Genomic DNA, 15,538 nt, shown 5'->3' on the forward strand with positions numbered 1-15,538 from the left:
CACAGCGAGTCTCCTCTCAGACTTTAAAGTCTGGATTTATTAGCACTGTCAAACCATCACCTCAGGATGGTAAGTCCAGTCTTAGAAGACTAAATAAAAAATACTGCTGCCTCAAAACACTTAACTTGCTCTGATGGATTAAATTTGTTTTTTAAAAAGTGGTAAGTGATGTAACTTGGCTTCAACAGGCGTTAGGTCAGATCAGGTATGGTTTACATCACCTCACTTCATACCAAGTCATAAAGTAGATGTAAACAGTGCAGACAACTTCACAGAAATAATCATGCAATCAGGTATGCTCTAAACCAAATTGGTATTCCTCTACCATCTCAAGAGCACACAGGTGCAGCTCAGTTAAGTGCTGAATAACAGCCTGGAGCTCTACCCACCATCACCTCACCTCACCCCACCTCACCCCACCCCACCCTCCACCCCCCCACAGCCTCCAACACACCCACGCACAGCCCTTACATCAACTTGCTATTTGATGTGGCCCAGACTCAGCAATACCCTGGCCGATCATTAGTGAAGGATTTTAACAATTAGTAACTCAGCAGATTTACTCTCTTACTGCACCTGATGCAAGTCTGGAGTCTTTTTTGCAGTACCCTTGAGCTATTGCAGGCAGAAATGTTAGCCATTTCAAAACTGACTATTCTATTTCTTTGTGTATAAAAAGCAAACAGACAAGCCTATGAAATTCTGGTTTTACTTTGTTGTTTAAAAAAATAAGCAAACATTTCACCCTAGAGGCTGAACTATTTTCCACCTCTACAAATTATGAATATACATTCTCTCATTCAACCACTCTTTAATAAGACAGGAAAGTTTCTAAATACAGTTTCTGTAATCAGTTGTAAGGATACATTTTACTTTTGTACACAGCTGGCACAGGAGCAAGATTAAGATCTATTCACTTTAAGCCATTAGGATTTCTCCCTTTAAAGAACACAAACCCAAAGACAAATAGTCGCATGGACAGTCAATAAAGGCAAAAGTTTATATACAGCTTTATTAAAGCAACTGTAGCCACAGAAATGATAACATGTTCTGATTACCCCCACAATTTCAATATGGGGGCATGAAAAATTTATTTTTTTAACTTATTTTTTATTAAAGTTATTTCTAAGAGCAATTAGCTTGACATAAATATTTTTGATTGGGGGTGTGTATCAACCTCTTAGGTAAAAGAAAATTAAAATTAGAGTATTAGATGTTAATGCAAGAAGCACTGCTGCTTTAACGAGTTTTAAATGTGTGTAACTTTACAAACATTTAAGTACCTTCTCCTATGTTTATATATACAGAGAAGAGAAGGCAGGGGATTAGGTAAACCCTACTCAAATCCCAAATATGATGTGTAAAGTCAACATTAAAAAAATATAATAGATACCTGGATTTTAGCTGTTATGTTCATTGACAAACATCTAAATAAGGAAGTAAGTTTTCAAGAACAATAATACCTCTTTCTGAAACCATCTGAAATTATCACTGATGCTGAAATCAAACTCCTTATTCAGAACTTATATATAAATTTTGGTGTCTAAACAGCTGTTTTGTGCAAGTGTTGACATAAGTTCCACATATTAACCTAAACAACCACTGTGTGAGTTTTCTTTAAAAATTATGCATAACTTAATAACAAACATAATGCCATCAACTGGAAATTAGAAAAATCAAATGTTTTTTCTTCCACTCCTGGAATCACATCTTATCATTCAGTGGGCAACTCAAAGATACCAAGGTTTTCCTATAGTACATATCATTTAAGTTAACATGAAAATTTTATCACTTAAATCACACAGGCAGAGTCAAAGCTCCACACTTTGGACAGCATTTTCCACTTTCAGTAAATTAAAACTTTATTATATCCTAGGGGCACATTCCAGCAAAGCAACTAAAATTATTTTTGCAAATATCAAAACTGTAAAGGTTTTAGTGTTGTTTTCTTTTAGGAACAACAAATCTATAATACGAATTCTGCTCTTCTGACTCATGAAAAGACAACACCATAACTTACACATATAAGGCAGAGTCAGAGGAGGAAAACCAGCATCTAGTCAGGTAAAATTTTGGAGGGCCTTAAACCAAAAACCAGACCCTCTCTCAATCGAAGACATCATTCCTTAAGCATATAATCCACATCTCTCTCAAAAAAGCACAACATAACAAATGGTGACTATAACCTTATCCTGCACACAGCAGGAAAATAACATTACCGTAAAGGATGCAAGGAAACAAGTATGCATTATAGCTGAGCGCCTTAAGTGATATGAAAATAACGTGAACATAAAACCAGCAGTCCACTGTTTCTGATGCTGAAGGATCAGAAGCCTTTGGATATAAATGTATTGGGAATAGAAGAAAACTAGCACAAAAAGCTGGAAAAACTTCCCACATAACAAAATCGATTTATCAGAAGTGTATATCAAAGCATTAAAAAATTCCATCATGGGGAAAAATGTTTGCACTGCATATAGACAGACCCTGCGATATTTTCTCCTAACTAGGCTGTTCTTGTGACTAAAAGGAAAAGGAAAAAGGAGGGGGTTTTCCTTCAGTCCTTAAAACCCAAGAAGAGTTTATCAGCTTCCTTATGAAACAATATTTATAGTACAATAACCTAGAAAATGTAAAAACATCACACAACATCTAACTGTTGATCAGCAATCTCACTTTCAAAAAAGTGATGTTAAATCACTTGTAGCCAAAGGATTCACTATATCTGAAAGCATCTGAAGTGCTCTACACCAACTATGACCATTATAGGTCAAAGAAGCTAGTAACCTGTTTCAAGTAATTTCTGTCCAGCAGAATGCCCGTGCATAATCACAACTAAAATGAGTTTAACAGAGTTCATACTAGAAAAAATTACAAGATGCTTAAACAAAGAATCACTCTATTTCACTTTATTTTTGTAATAGTAAGGTCACCATCTGCAAACAGTTTTTTTAGAAAGACATATCTGTAATAATATTTCCCCTATACTTAAAATAGAAAATGAATCCAGCACCAGTAGTGCTAGAGTTAATCTCATTAATAACAGCAAATTTAAAGTGAGTCATCTTTTTAGTTTAACAAATAAGAGCTAAACCATTACATAAAAATGTAAAAGATATCATGAAAAATGAATGAAATGTAACAAGAAAGAAAATGCCAAATACTTAGCATTTGCTTGGACAAAGGGGAACAAAACCATATTATAAATTTATTCCTCAGTATATAAAGAGCAATAAAAATGCAACACGGTAGACCTGTATCTAACAGTTATAGTGACAAACCACACAAATTCTGGCCCAGTTGTTGTGTTATGCTACAATTGTTGATGAATTTACAACACTTCCCAACACTCTTCTGGCCTGGTGATGAGATTTGGGGTTTTCTTCTCTGCTATATGTTAGCAGTTCTGATATTTAAATTAGGTAGGGAAGCTAAGGACATGCAAAGGGATTTCCAGGACTCAGGGCTGCAGCGTCCCTGTCCTGCAGGTGACCCACAGGGCAAGGACCTTTGCCAGTTCCACTAAATGTGCACTTACTGTGGTTCTAAAAAAAGAGCCAATATTTACCGTCGCACACCAGCTTGCAGGAGAGATGCCATGATAGGGTATTATCAGCAGTTCAAGCACTCAAATTTTGATTTCCAAGGGGGGCCTGGCAGAAGGTATAAGTCTTGACTGGAATGGAAACATATCTTGTATGATTTTTAAATATTATGTTTCTAATGTTGAAATCCCAGACATAATGGCCACAAGCCAAGTAAATACACCTCGCTACAATAAAAGAAAAAAGCTTTTAAAAGCTTAAAATGTTAACATGCCTGATTAATCTAGAACACTGTGAACATCTAGGCCTGAGTCCAAAACCATTGAAGTTATTAGGACTGCCTCCCTCTATTTCAAAAGGCTTTGGGTAACGCTCTCCGTTTCTGTAACTCTCAAACAGACAAATACATGCAATATATCATCTCAAAGCAAACTGAACTCAACACATTTCAGTGGCAGCACATTCATTTAAACAGAACCATGCATACTATATATGGAAATAAAGTGTTCCTCTCAAAGATGCAAACCCGATGTATTCTCAGGCTATAAATACCATCAGGATTCAAAATGGGCCCTTCCTGACCAATACATCTCTGACAGGCATGGAAGAGGGGTATCTTTCTTTCTCATGTATTCATCCAGCTATATTATTGGTAAAAGTGCTAACAAACTTCTGCTGCATTTCCACCTTCCGTTGTCACCCAAGGTGACCTATGTGCCATAGACAAAGTGCTCACACTTATAAACCAGGAGGTCTAATCTGGAATTTGTGTACTTAGCCCTGTGTAAAGTTGGCATAAATGCCAGTCTAGTGTTGTGACCTAAGAGAGTTTTGCACTCACTTCGCAGGCTGGGTGGAAGAATCAGGCATTGTAGTCCTGCGAGGAGCAGGGATCTGGACTCGATGATCCTTATGGGTCCCTTCCAACTTGAGATATTCTATGATTCTGTAATTCTAAGCCTTCAACCATGTAGCAGCATATGAACTCATTACAGAAACACAGCATTTTATGATAGCTTTTTAAAGCGTAGTCCCTTTCCTTTTGTCACTGACATAATATGTGGGGGAGAAAAATATTTTTTAACCATTAACACCCACACATAATGTTTCAGCAATCTTTCCCTTAGAAAACCTCCACAAACTGCATTCACTGTGTCCTTCTCAGACTTCTGATAATTCAATAATTTTCATACATGTAAAATACCTAATTTTATGCAATGTGACTAGGTATGTTTGATAGAACCGAAAGGATACCTCATCCCCTAATTTAATCTAGTTATTTTATGTTTACATCTCACCAGGTTCTCTGGAACTGCTGCCCTACAATCTCACACTACAGAATGCCTCACTGCTGCTGAATTACAGCCTGATCTTGCCAAGGAATTATTACCAGCCAACCCTGAAATTCACAGAAACTTTTGTCAATCTGAGTTGGAGTCCACAGAATAGCAGAGCCAATCTCTGAAGGAACACTGACCATTCCTCTGTATTTGCCTGCTGACTAGAGATTAGTGCTTCTTTTTAGGATTTGTCCCAGGAAGGACACTCAATGACTAAGATTCACACTCCATCTTCTTGCAAAACTACAGGACAGACATGGACCATCATTGCTTTTTTAATTATAATCATTAGATCCTGTCTCTGCAGAGATTATACTTAGAACTAGTGCTCTCTAAATTTTCAGTGTTTCTATCTCTGGGGCTGTAAATTGCCCTCATTCTGCATTCAGAATTCCCACCGCATCAAAACTGCATACATAGATCATTGTTATTTAAAAGCTTTTTGTTCCCTGTTACAGGCATTTCTTCTATTGAGCTAAACTGGAAAAAATCGTGAAATCTAATGGTTTCCAACCAGCATTTACAGATTTGCAAACGTGTGAGAGTTGCAAATTCTTTCTGAGCGCAGATTTTCTCCTTAAATGTATGTGTTGCAAAGCTTTGAAAATAAGTATCATACTGCATTAAAATAACATTTTGGTCGAGATTGTTTGGTTTACAGCTTAAATCCTTGTCCATACATTTTCTTTTCTGCATGCATAACCAATTTTAGCATGTGTTTATAAAATGTGAAATCCATTATGAGCTACAGAGAGCCGAAAGTGTCTTCCTTTTCACAGCGTGGAAAACGGCAGCACACATCTCTCCACACCGGTACCTTTTTTCGCTTGTAGAAACACCATCTGCAAAGAACTGTGAGTACCTTCTCTTTCAGTCCTCTCCACCTTGTCCGTCTCTCAACTGGCAACCTGTCCGGTGGGACACTCACGGAGTAATTACGCGCAGACCACCTGATAGCCATGAGACAGGAACAACTCAGTGCCTTGAGCCAGGCTGCGCATGTGACTGACGAGTGAAATGCACTACAGTCCGCTGCTAATCCCTTGAGCCTTCCAGTTGTTCATACGCTTCTGCTCGGTACATCTTCGAGAGAGTCAAGGTGAGGTTTCCACATACAGATTTAAATGAAGGGATCTCCTGCATTACATGTCCGCATGCACCTTCCAACGTACTCTCATACTTTTCTCAATATATAGTGCCTTGTTTTGAGTTTGTTGCTTTAATTTTTTTTGGAGAGGATGTTTATGCAGGTATTACTAGGAAATCAACAAACCCAGCTATATGAGAGCCAGTTTGGTAGAAATGCTTCTTCTGTTAGGGAAAACTTAAAATTTTCCACTTACAAATTTTCTCAGGCCTTAGAGGTCTGGGTAAAAATTCTTAACTTTTCAAAGAAGACTTCTGCAAATATTGTACTTCCAGTAAAAATTGAATTTTTCTATTCAAAACAAATGGGAACGTTGCTTGATTTCTACTGACCAAATCTAGCACTGTATAATTTATTAAATTTCCAAAACATGTAGACCAATATCAAAGATGACTATTATGGCTTGTAATTTCAGGCTAGCAACTGCTATCTATAATCACAATGTAATTTCATTTTATATGTATACCACTCCTGGGTTGCGGGGAGGAAAAGCTCTTCAAAACACTGAAATCATTCCAACAGGAGCATGGCGATAAAGATACATTCTACCTGCTAGAGCCCTGAAGGCATAAGGTACATAAGGGGTACCACTCTTTGGAGAACCAAGGAGCAGTGACATAGGGTCCGGTATCACGTTCTTCGAAAGGGTACAAATTTCACTTCATTCTGCACTGGCCAGCTTCAGGAGCCGGCTGTGCCCCAAACTTGTGCTCTCTCATTCCACTGCTCCTTCTTCTTGTTTAAGAGTTTGTTCAAAGCCAAAACATAGTATCAGATAATGTCAGTAGAAAATGCCCTTCAGGAGCATAGAAAATGCAGTAGCAGATCCACATAATCAAAAGAACTACAGATTGTATAATACGCATTTAGCCACTATGTGTACTGTGTACTTCACCATGCATATTTATTTTATTTTTCTGTTATTTCCAGAAACAAGAGCAACTAATGGTGTCAGAGTCCAGCCCACTGAATTTCAATCTCACATTCTACTTTTCACACACAAACAGGAATGAGTTGGTCAAGGGACAAAGAAAAAGCAGAGAGAAGACAAGTTCTTTAACAATATCTCAGCATTCCTAAAAATGTAGATGTAAACACCGAGGAGAAAAACAGCATTTGTTAAGTCTCTGCAATATGACTGTAGCTAATTTTGGAAGAATAACATCTAAAATTATATACCATAATAAAGGAATACAAGGGCTTCAATTGTAATGACTCTCACATTCATGAAACACTGACAACACAGGTCAAGATTTACATTTGTCTTTTTGATAGATTTTTTAAAATGTCATCTCACAAAGCAAGCATGGAACATAAAAATCCTAAAACTTCAGCAATCATTTTTAGTACATTATTAATATTAATGTTCTATTCATATACGATGACATAAATTGGATAAGGAATTTTAAGGGGCAACGTTTATCATTCTGTTACCAGAAGTTTTCATATTCTTGACTTACAGTATCTTGACTTTCTTCTTTCCAAGAAAAAAAAAAAAAAACTGTAGTGAAATTTCATACCACAAAGTGTTAAACAGTTTATATCACGTTTCTAAATTCCATCCTTAAATTCAATGAGTTAAGGAGGGGAAAAAAAAACTACAATCACATTCTAAATCCTTCCATGCAGCCATTAAAAAGTGTTACATCCCAAAATCAAGTTGACAATCACTGACAAATCTGAGGAATACAATGTTGTGCTTAGAATACAGCAGGAAAAAAAATGAAACTTTTTGCAGTTCCTTGCGATAACATATATGGACACAGGTGCTAGCACAGTAACTCTGTGAATTATTCACATATATATGTGAATTATTCAATAAGAAGCCACAGAAAGTAGACATGAGAAAGATTTCTTTTAGCTCACTCGCTGGGACCACTCTTTATGTAGATGGTGAGACAATGTTGGATAACCCAACTCTGCTACAACCTGCGGAGCAGCAGAAGAGGCAGCACAGGGAAGGAAAGGTCCTAACATGCAGAAAACTTCTTCAGTCCCACAGTAGGAGGAGCTACTTCTTGTACAATTGCTTTTGCTAGCAGGTCCAATATAGTCAACGTAGCATATATAGGCATTCACATTCTTCACCTGCAGCCTCGGCAGCCTTTCCCAAGCTACCATGCAGCACAAAGCATGTATTTGATAACAGCGAAGTTTAAGACATTTCCAGTTGTTACTTCAGTTAGCCTTTATACCCTAAATACTAGAAAAGTGTTTTGCAATAACTAGTTACTCCTTACCCACACAGAATTCCCTCCAATTCCCTGTTTTAGCATGTAAGGAATGCACAATCAGCCCTTGAAAGTTCTTCTTCACCAGAGGCTTGAAAACCCTTACAAGTGGAAAAAAATACAATCTAAAAAGAGACGTATATCTCCCCCTACCTGCAGAGTCCTTTATCCTCCTGCCCCGGGGAATGATATTCATAGACATAGCTACTTCAGGTCTCAAACATGAAATAAACTCAAATCTTACAGCCTGACATAGCCGCAGCATGTCAAATCGTTCAGACTGGAAGTGTTGGAACCCCTCGATGATACCTATTATCTAGCGAACTGATACATTTAGCCTAAGAGCTTTTAAAGACAATTTGGTTATGCCTTTCTGTACTGGTTAAGAAATGAATGATCTGCCTTGACTGACTATGTCCCAACAATGGACTATCAGACCAACAATACCCACCAAGACACTATGCGTAAGAAGGCTGTGTACAAGTCTCTAACTTTTCCTTCTCTCAAGGAAAGAAGCACGAGGTGATAACCTGTAGGGTTTTCTTTTTCGTCAAGATCCCTGATAGCCCTTGCAGATTTGCCTCATCGTGTGGAGAGGATAATGCTAAATACACACAGAAGAAACTGAAGGTAAGTCTTAACTACCCACCCATTCTTGAAAATCGCCTTTTACTGTTGTAGGAAATGGTATGTTACAAGACACGCTTATTATCACAAATTCATTTAAGCTTTGTCATCATACCTGGCTAACACCTCTCTAAGAAAGTTCAGGTTTGGTTTTGAACGAAATAAAAAGTGCCTATAGCGAAGTGATACTGCCTGGTAAGTTTCCTGAAGCTTAAGGTTGAGTTAAAAGCTTTTATTTATTCCTTATCTCTAGCAATCACTTCTTCCATAGATAGGCCAAGTTCACTGTAACTGTTCTACTTCCAACCGGAATGTGGAGGTCCGTTTAGGCAATCCGAACTGGACACCTATCTCGCTAAACCCAAATACACAAACAAACAAGTACCGCAACTTCTCACACTCTAACTTTGCTTCTGGTTTCCCCTAAGTGTTAGATGCTTCGTACAGCTGGGTTATGCGCTGTATCAAGTGTGTTTATGGGGGAGGGGACAGGAGAAGGGGGAAGACAGCTCACTGTACGTCAAAGCAAGCCAGCAACCTAGCAACCATATATTAAAAGGTGTGTGTGTTTTTGTGGGTGTCTGTGTGCCAGGAATAACTGAAGCAGATATTATTCCATTTGTAATCCAAAAAATGTGAAAAGGGAAGGGGAGAAACTCCAGCTGCTGGTCTATTTTGGGGTCTGTCAAAATCCACTTTCACAAATACAGAGTCTTAACACTTTCTATCCCATTTGTCTTAAACAAAAATGAAAGTCTGGACCTGAATAAGTTCTTAGCTTTGGTTTGAAAAGAGACCCGTCAAACCAGGAGCCGACCTGACTTCACGTACTATGCTTTCTTACAGCTGCTAATATGCAAAAAACAAAAGAGCAAAGAGGTTGCCTCAAAGATTTCGGACTTTGGTTAAAAGAATACTGACCTAGTGTGTTACAAATGCACTAAATACCTCTAGATATTTACATTTAATTTATCAAACAGAAGCATCAAAGGATTCTCAGGAAGTGGAACTAGCTTTAAAAAGATTTACTTGAGTGAGAAGTTTACCTGTTCAATTTTGCCAAAGTTTCTCATTCCACAAGAGAATGGAGAGTTTAGATCAGCAAATACACACTCCCACCCCGCCATCATATGCGATCCCGGGGGTGCATATCAACTTCTGAAGCACACCGTCCCACCACACCAGCGTGTGCCTCGCCGAGAGGGCGAGCCGACACCAGGTGTAACTTCTGTGCCACCAGATGAAAACGAGTGTGTCCCTGTGTGGGGTGGGAGGGAGAGGGGGGGGACAGAGGGGCACGTCGCAGGGCTGCACCCAACACCTCACCCCTCCAGGCACGCTCCCCACCTCGCAGCTCCCGACAGCCCATGGCGACCCTACCACAACAGCAGACAGCACGCTGCCATCCAACAACAGCCCTACGGCGTCTCCGCCAGTGCCACCTCGCCCAGGTGTCCTGGTCTGCGAGGCTGGGCTCCTACCACTCCTCCTCCTCCTCACCACCACCACCACCGCACCAAACCATCACCGGCACCAGGAAGGGAAGGGGAGGGGGAGTTACCTTGTTTTTGACCCCGCAGTGGCAGCAGACAGTCCACAGGTACTTGAGGGTCCTCCACAGCAGGATGATAAACAGTCCCCCAAAGAAAGTGACCATGGATGAGGCGAGGAAAGCCCACCACATGCGCTGTCCGCGGCTATCGCAGGGCACCTCCATGGTCACCGGGATGATGAGCGCATCCATCTTGGGCACATTGACGGGGGAGGAGGACGAGTCTGTGTTGAGATTGTTGGCGTTGATATTGTTACTCATTCTAATGCCGCCGCCGCCGCCGCCGCCGCTGCCGCCCGGGTAGGAGCCGCCGCCGCTGCCATTTGCCATAGCTAACAGCGAGCCGGGCGCGCAGGGGCTTCCGAGAGCTCCTCCCGCCGCCAGCGCCCCCCAAAAAACCCATCACCAGCCATATTGCTGCTGCTGCCGCCGCTGCTGCTCAGCGGAAAAAGAAAAATAATAATGACAAAAATAAAAAACCCCAAATCAAAACAAACAAACAAACCAACCAAACAAACAAAACAAGAAGATGAAGAAAAGCGACCGCACAATCCCCGGGTCCCTCTCGGGAGCCGACAGGCCGGTGAATTCCGAGCGTCCTCCTCGTACGGCGAAAATAATATAAAAAAAATTAAAAATAATAATAAAAAGGTAGTCTCCTCCTCAGATTCCCACCCCTTCCTTCTCCCGCATACACAGCCCCCACCCCGCCCACCCCCAAAAAAATCATCCACCACCACCACCACAAACTGATGCCTCGGAGCGTCTCTCCAAGATACCCAGCGCTGCAACCCCGCGGGCCTCAGCGGGGATCTCTCAGCCTCCGCCGCGGATCTTCCCGGAGGTGGTCTGTTATTATTGTTATTAGTCTTTAACTTGTTATTAGCGATACTCAGTCCCCCCCGCGCACCCTCCTCCTCCTCCTCCTCCTCTTCCAAGTCCAGCCCCTTCCTCTCCGCTTCCCCCCTCGGTGCCGGCAGCAGCCTCCTGTGGCTCCTAATTCATCCTCCGCTGGCCCATCTGTGCGTGCGCTGCCGCTGCCGCCGCCTCCTCGCCCATCCTTCAGGAGCTCCCTCCAGGGCCCAGGCTGTCGCTCAGGCTGTTGCTCCCACACGCGCAGAGGCGCCGCTGCCGCCGGCTCCCCGCCCCTCCCTATCTGCCGCCGGGGGACGCGACGGCCCCGCGCCCGCCGCCGCGGCCCTGCCCGGGGCGCATGAAGGGCCCCGCGGGGAGGGGGTGCCGGGACGACCCGGGACGCCGCGCTGCCGCCGCTGCCGCCGCCGCCGCCGGGGGTGGGGGCGCCGGCTCAGGCGGGCTCCCGGCCCCCCATGGGCAGCGCCGTGCGGCGCCGCCGCGCTCCCCGCCCCGCGGCCGCTCGGTCCCGCTCGCGGGGCCGCCGAGGCACCGAGCGACAGCTCCGGAGGACGGCGCGGGGGGGGGGGTGGGGGTGGGGGGTCCGAGGCGCTTCACAGGTGGCGGCGAGGCGGTGCCCGGCCGCGCCGGGGAGCTGCCGGTCCAACAAGTCCCGCCGGCCCAGGCGGGTCCATCGCCGCCGCCGCCGCGCAGCGCTCTCCGCAGCCGCGGTGGGGCGGGGGCAAGGCGGCAGCGGCCCCCCTCCTCCCCCCCCCCCCCGGCGCGCGGCCGTGCGCGGGGCTGGTTTGGCGGATGTCATGACGCAGCGGCGGCTAACGCACGGCGCTGTCGCGGCCCCGGCCCCCGCAGCCTCGCCGGTTCCCCCCGGTGCCCATCTTCCCCATCCCTCCCCTGCCGCGGAGCGCGGCCCCTCCGCAGCCCGGCTGCAAAGGCGCCTTTGGGGGCGGCCGGGCTGGGGCTTGCGGGTGGGGGGCAGAGGAAGGGGAGGGGAGGGGAGGGGGGCGCGCTCGGGGCTTGCAGGAGGCGGTTGAGTTGCAGCAGCAGGTGCCCGGGGATGGGGGGGGAGGTGGTGCTGGTTTGGAAAGGCGGTAAGGGAGCGTGAAATAAATATCGGGGAACCGTGGCGTGGGTCTTTCCGCTGAAGGCGTTCTTGGTTGGTCTTTAATTGCGACGGGGACGTACTGCAAACGCTCCGCGAACGCACCGTAAATTGCCGCACATCCCAAGAACATTCCTGAAATTAACCCTTAGAAATATAAATAGCAATTTAAAATGACACACTGGGGGTGGGGAGGGGAAATCCAGCAGGAAAATCTGGATAGTTGTCTCCTGCTTTTTTTCGGATTCCCATTGAAAAGCAGAGGAATTTATGTAGATGTTTATTTATATATAAATCAAAATCTCCATTTGGCACATGGTCTGCTCACTCGGTTGTCTGCACAAAGTATTACGCAGATCCGCTTGACATCTTTCCAAGGGTAAAATACAACAGCCTATGTGTGTGTGACATTTCCCCATCTGATCTAGTCACTACACATGCACAGAGCCACCATTATGAAGTAGTAATCTCTTAACCTTTACTAGTAGTAGTTCCTGTTTCTGCATCTGCCTTGAGTTTGTTTATTTTTGTTTTCTACTTAAGTGACGGCAATGAGATTTTATGAGTTCTCAAAGCTTTTTATGGGGCTCTCTAACCCTCTCACCTCCACTTTTTTGTGCAGTAACACCACCATTTGTCTACCTCCGTGAGTTTATCATGATGTCTCACTCCAGTCTGTTCCTTTAAGAGAGGGCTTCCTTTTTCAAGACGGGATTAATAGAGGCCTCTGAATAGAGAAAGCATTAGACAATAATATGGAGGTATATACAAGCGAGAAAATACTGCATTACTGTCTCCTGGAGGAAAACGGATACTCAGTTATATAGTGCACCTGAAGCAGCCCATTCCCAGGAGGCTGTTGTAAGAGGGAATTAAGTGGAGGATTTCTAGATGCAGAAAACAAGTCAGGTTGAAAAGAAACTGTGTGTCACAGCTGCCATGTGCAACACCAGACCGCACTGCCACAGCTGCTACCCCCTCCCATGTCTTTCATTACCAACCTTTCCCGCAGCTAGAAAGCCACCTGGGCCACAAAGTGTTGTGACAGGATCACACACCTTGGGACCTGGGCTCAGAACCTGGTCTTGATGGTCATTTGCTCTGTGTTCCTGGGTTGGTGTTCAAGGAGCACCCTTTTCACAGCTACACGCATGCCTACGGATCCTTTTATCCATCAGCAAACACCAGGAGCGGAACAAGAGCGGGAGCATCGTAACACAGCCACTCAATGTCTGATCTTCAGAAGTGCCAGGTACTTACAGATGCTCTTACAGCTAATGGAAACCACAAGCACTGTGCACCTTGAAGACCTGGGCAATGAACAGCAGTAGCACAGCTTATCCCAGGGAAGGCTCTTGCACGGTGGAGTTTCTTCTGTATTCTGGTCTGGTAGATAACAAGGGCTGGGTCTCTGAAGCCACAGGTATGGCATACACCTTCTCTTGCTGTTGTTTGAGAGGGCCCAGAAGATTTGACAGGGAGGCCATAGTCTGAAAATCTGTTTTCTCACTTTGTACGTTCAGAAGGTGTGAGTTAAAAAGTATTTATTTGACGCCGGGTACTGTTGCAGCTGAGTGCTGCAGACATGGGTTTCATGAGCACTCCAGATGCAAATAGGACCACTAGGCTCTTCCAAAATAGCATCCCCATAATACTGTACCCACAAATACAAAGGATGGTCCTAAAAAAAATTCAGACTAAAGCAAACTAAGTGCACCACAGGATATAGGCTGTACTTTAAAATAATTTGATTTAAACGTGTTTACGCAACATTTACACACAGATTTGGACAGGGGTAAGAGATTTATTGTGATCACTTGTAACAAGCTGAGTTTAAGTTCTGCTGCTCAAAAACTGTTCATAAACCAACCAACACATACATTAGGAGTTCCATTTTATGAATGTCACAGTATAGATCCAGGGAAAACCCTTTCCTGTTATCTGTATAAACAAAACTCTTATTTATACAAATAGGTCTCAGTTCTACAAATATTTATGATGAAACTCACATACAAAGGTAAACTCATTGATATCAACTGGTGAGACTTACATTACCAGTTAAAAGTTTGCTTAACAGGAATTATCTGCTGAAGGCAAACCATATATAAAGTAGGTAATTTTGTATTTTGTTCACCGCTTCATAGACAGAGATACAAATGATACTTGAATGAGTATCACTCAAGTTAAGTACCATTTGAGCTTACTCCTTTATGGATAAGGAAAGGCCTGCTTTCTAGTACAGGTTTTATAAAGCGGAGTTTGAAAAAGCACCCTGGGGCTGCATGCTTCATTTACTGAGGCAACAACTGCCCTTCACGTTGCCTTCAGACCAAACAAGGTTTTCTAGCTCTGTTTCCGGGAGAGATCCATTCTGCGCAAACACAAAACTTACGTGGATTAGTTTTTAGATTAGTTTTCTATTTAATATTTCAACACGAGAGCTCAAAATTTACTTATTTAACTGAATACTATTTACAGACCATGACGGACGCTGTGTTTACCTGTATTTTTCCTGTTGCTACCATATAGCATAGTCTGGGACACAGTCATGCCGGCTTGACATAAATCCGGAGGGTTTGGTTCCAGAAAGCAGTATTTTAGCAGCAAGGAAATGACTCCTCTTTATGTAAAACAGTTCCCCCTTGTGGATATTCTGTGTACAGTATCACAGACAAAGTATTTAAAATATTCATCAAACCTGGATCTTTGCAATTTAAAAAACCCCCTCCATTCAGCAATGATCTCAACACACAGGACAGTCTTGATTTTAGCAATTAAATATACAAGTAAGGAAGAATGAGCTATTGCATTTAATCAGATGTAATTTACGTGCAAAATTACTCATTATCAATAACAAATTATTTAATTAAGTGCAGTAAACACAAGAAAGCTAAATAAAGTTGCAGAACTGTACCTGTATGAGTCAAGTATAAATCACACTGGGGTTTTTTATTTTGCTTATATGAGAAAACCTTCTGCACATTCCGGTGAAGAAAACCATGATTAAAGAAGAAGGAAAACATACACTATATAAAGAAAAGAGACAATAACAGCAAAACAGTCAGGATTTCCAAGGGTCCATGTACTAAGTACTGAAGACAGAGAAACTCTTTGGAATGGTAAA

General features: G+C 42.9%; 1 protein-coding gene across 12 annotated transcripts in view; it reads right to left on the reverse strand.

Annotated features, from left to right (window-relative positions):
- Nucleotides 1-10,788, reverse strand: part of KCNMA1 (potassium calcium-activated channel subfamily M alpha 1) — a 520,079-nt gene extending 509,291 nt beyond the window's left edge. For all 12 annotated transcript variants that reach the window (XM_050898974.1, XM_050898968.1, XM_050898969.1 and 9 more), the window contains exon 1: nucleotides 10,452-10,788. In XM_050898974.1, coding sequence (XP_050754931.1) covers nucleotides 10,452-10,772 — 321 coding nt within the window. In that variant the 5' untranslated portion in view covers nucleotides 10,773-10,788. The remainder of the gene's footprint in view (nucleotides 1-10,451) is intronic.
- Between the last annotated feature and the right edge of the window lie 4,750 nt (nucleotides 10,789-15,538).

Source organism: Gymnogyps californianus, chromosome 6, assembly GCF_018139145.2.
Source record: "Gymnogyps californianus isolate 813 chromosome 6, ASM1813914v2, whole genome shotgun sequence".
In the NCBI taxonomy this organism is placed as follows: Eukaryota; Metazoa; Chordata; class Aves; order Accipitriformes; family Cathartidae; genus Gymnogyps; species Gymnogyps californianus.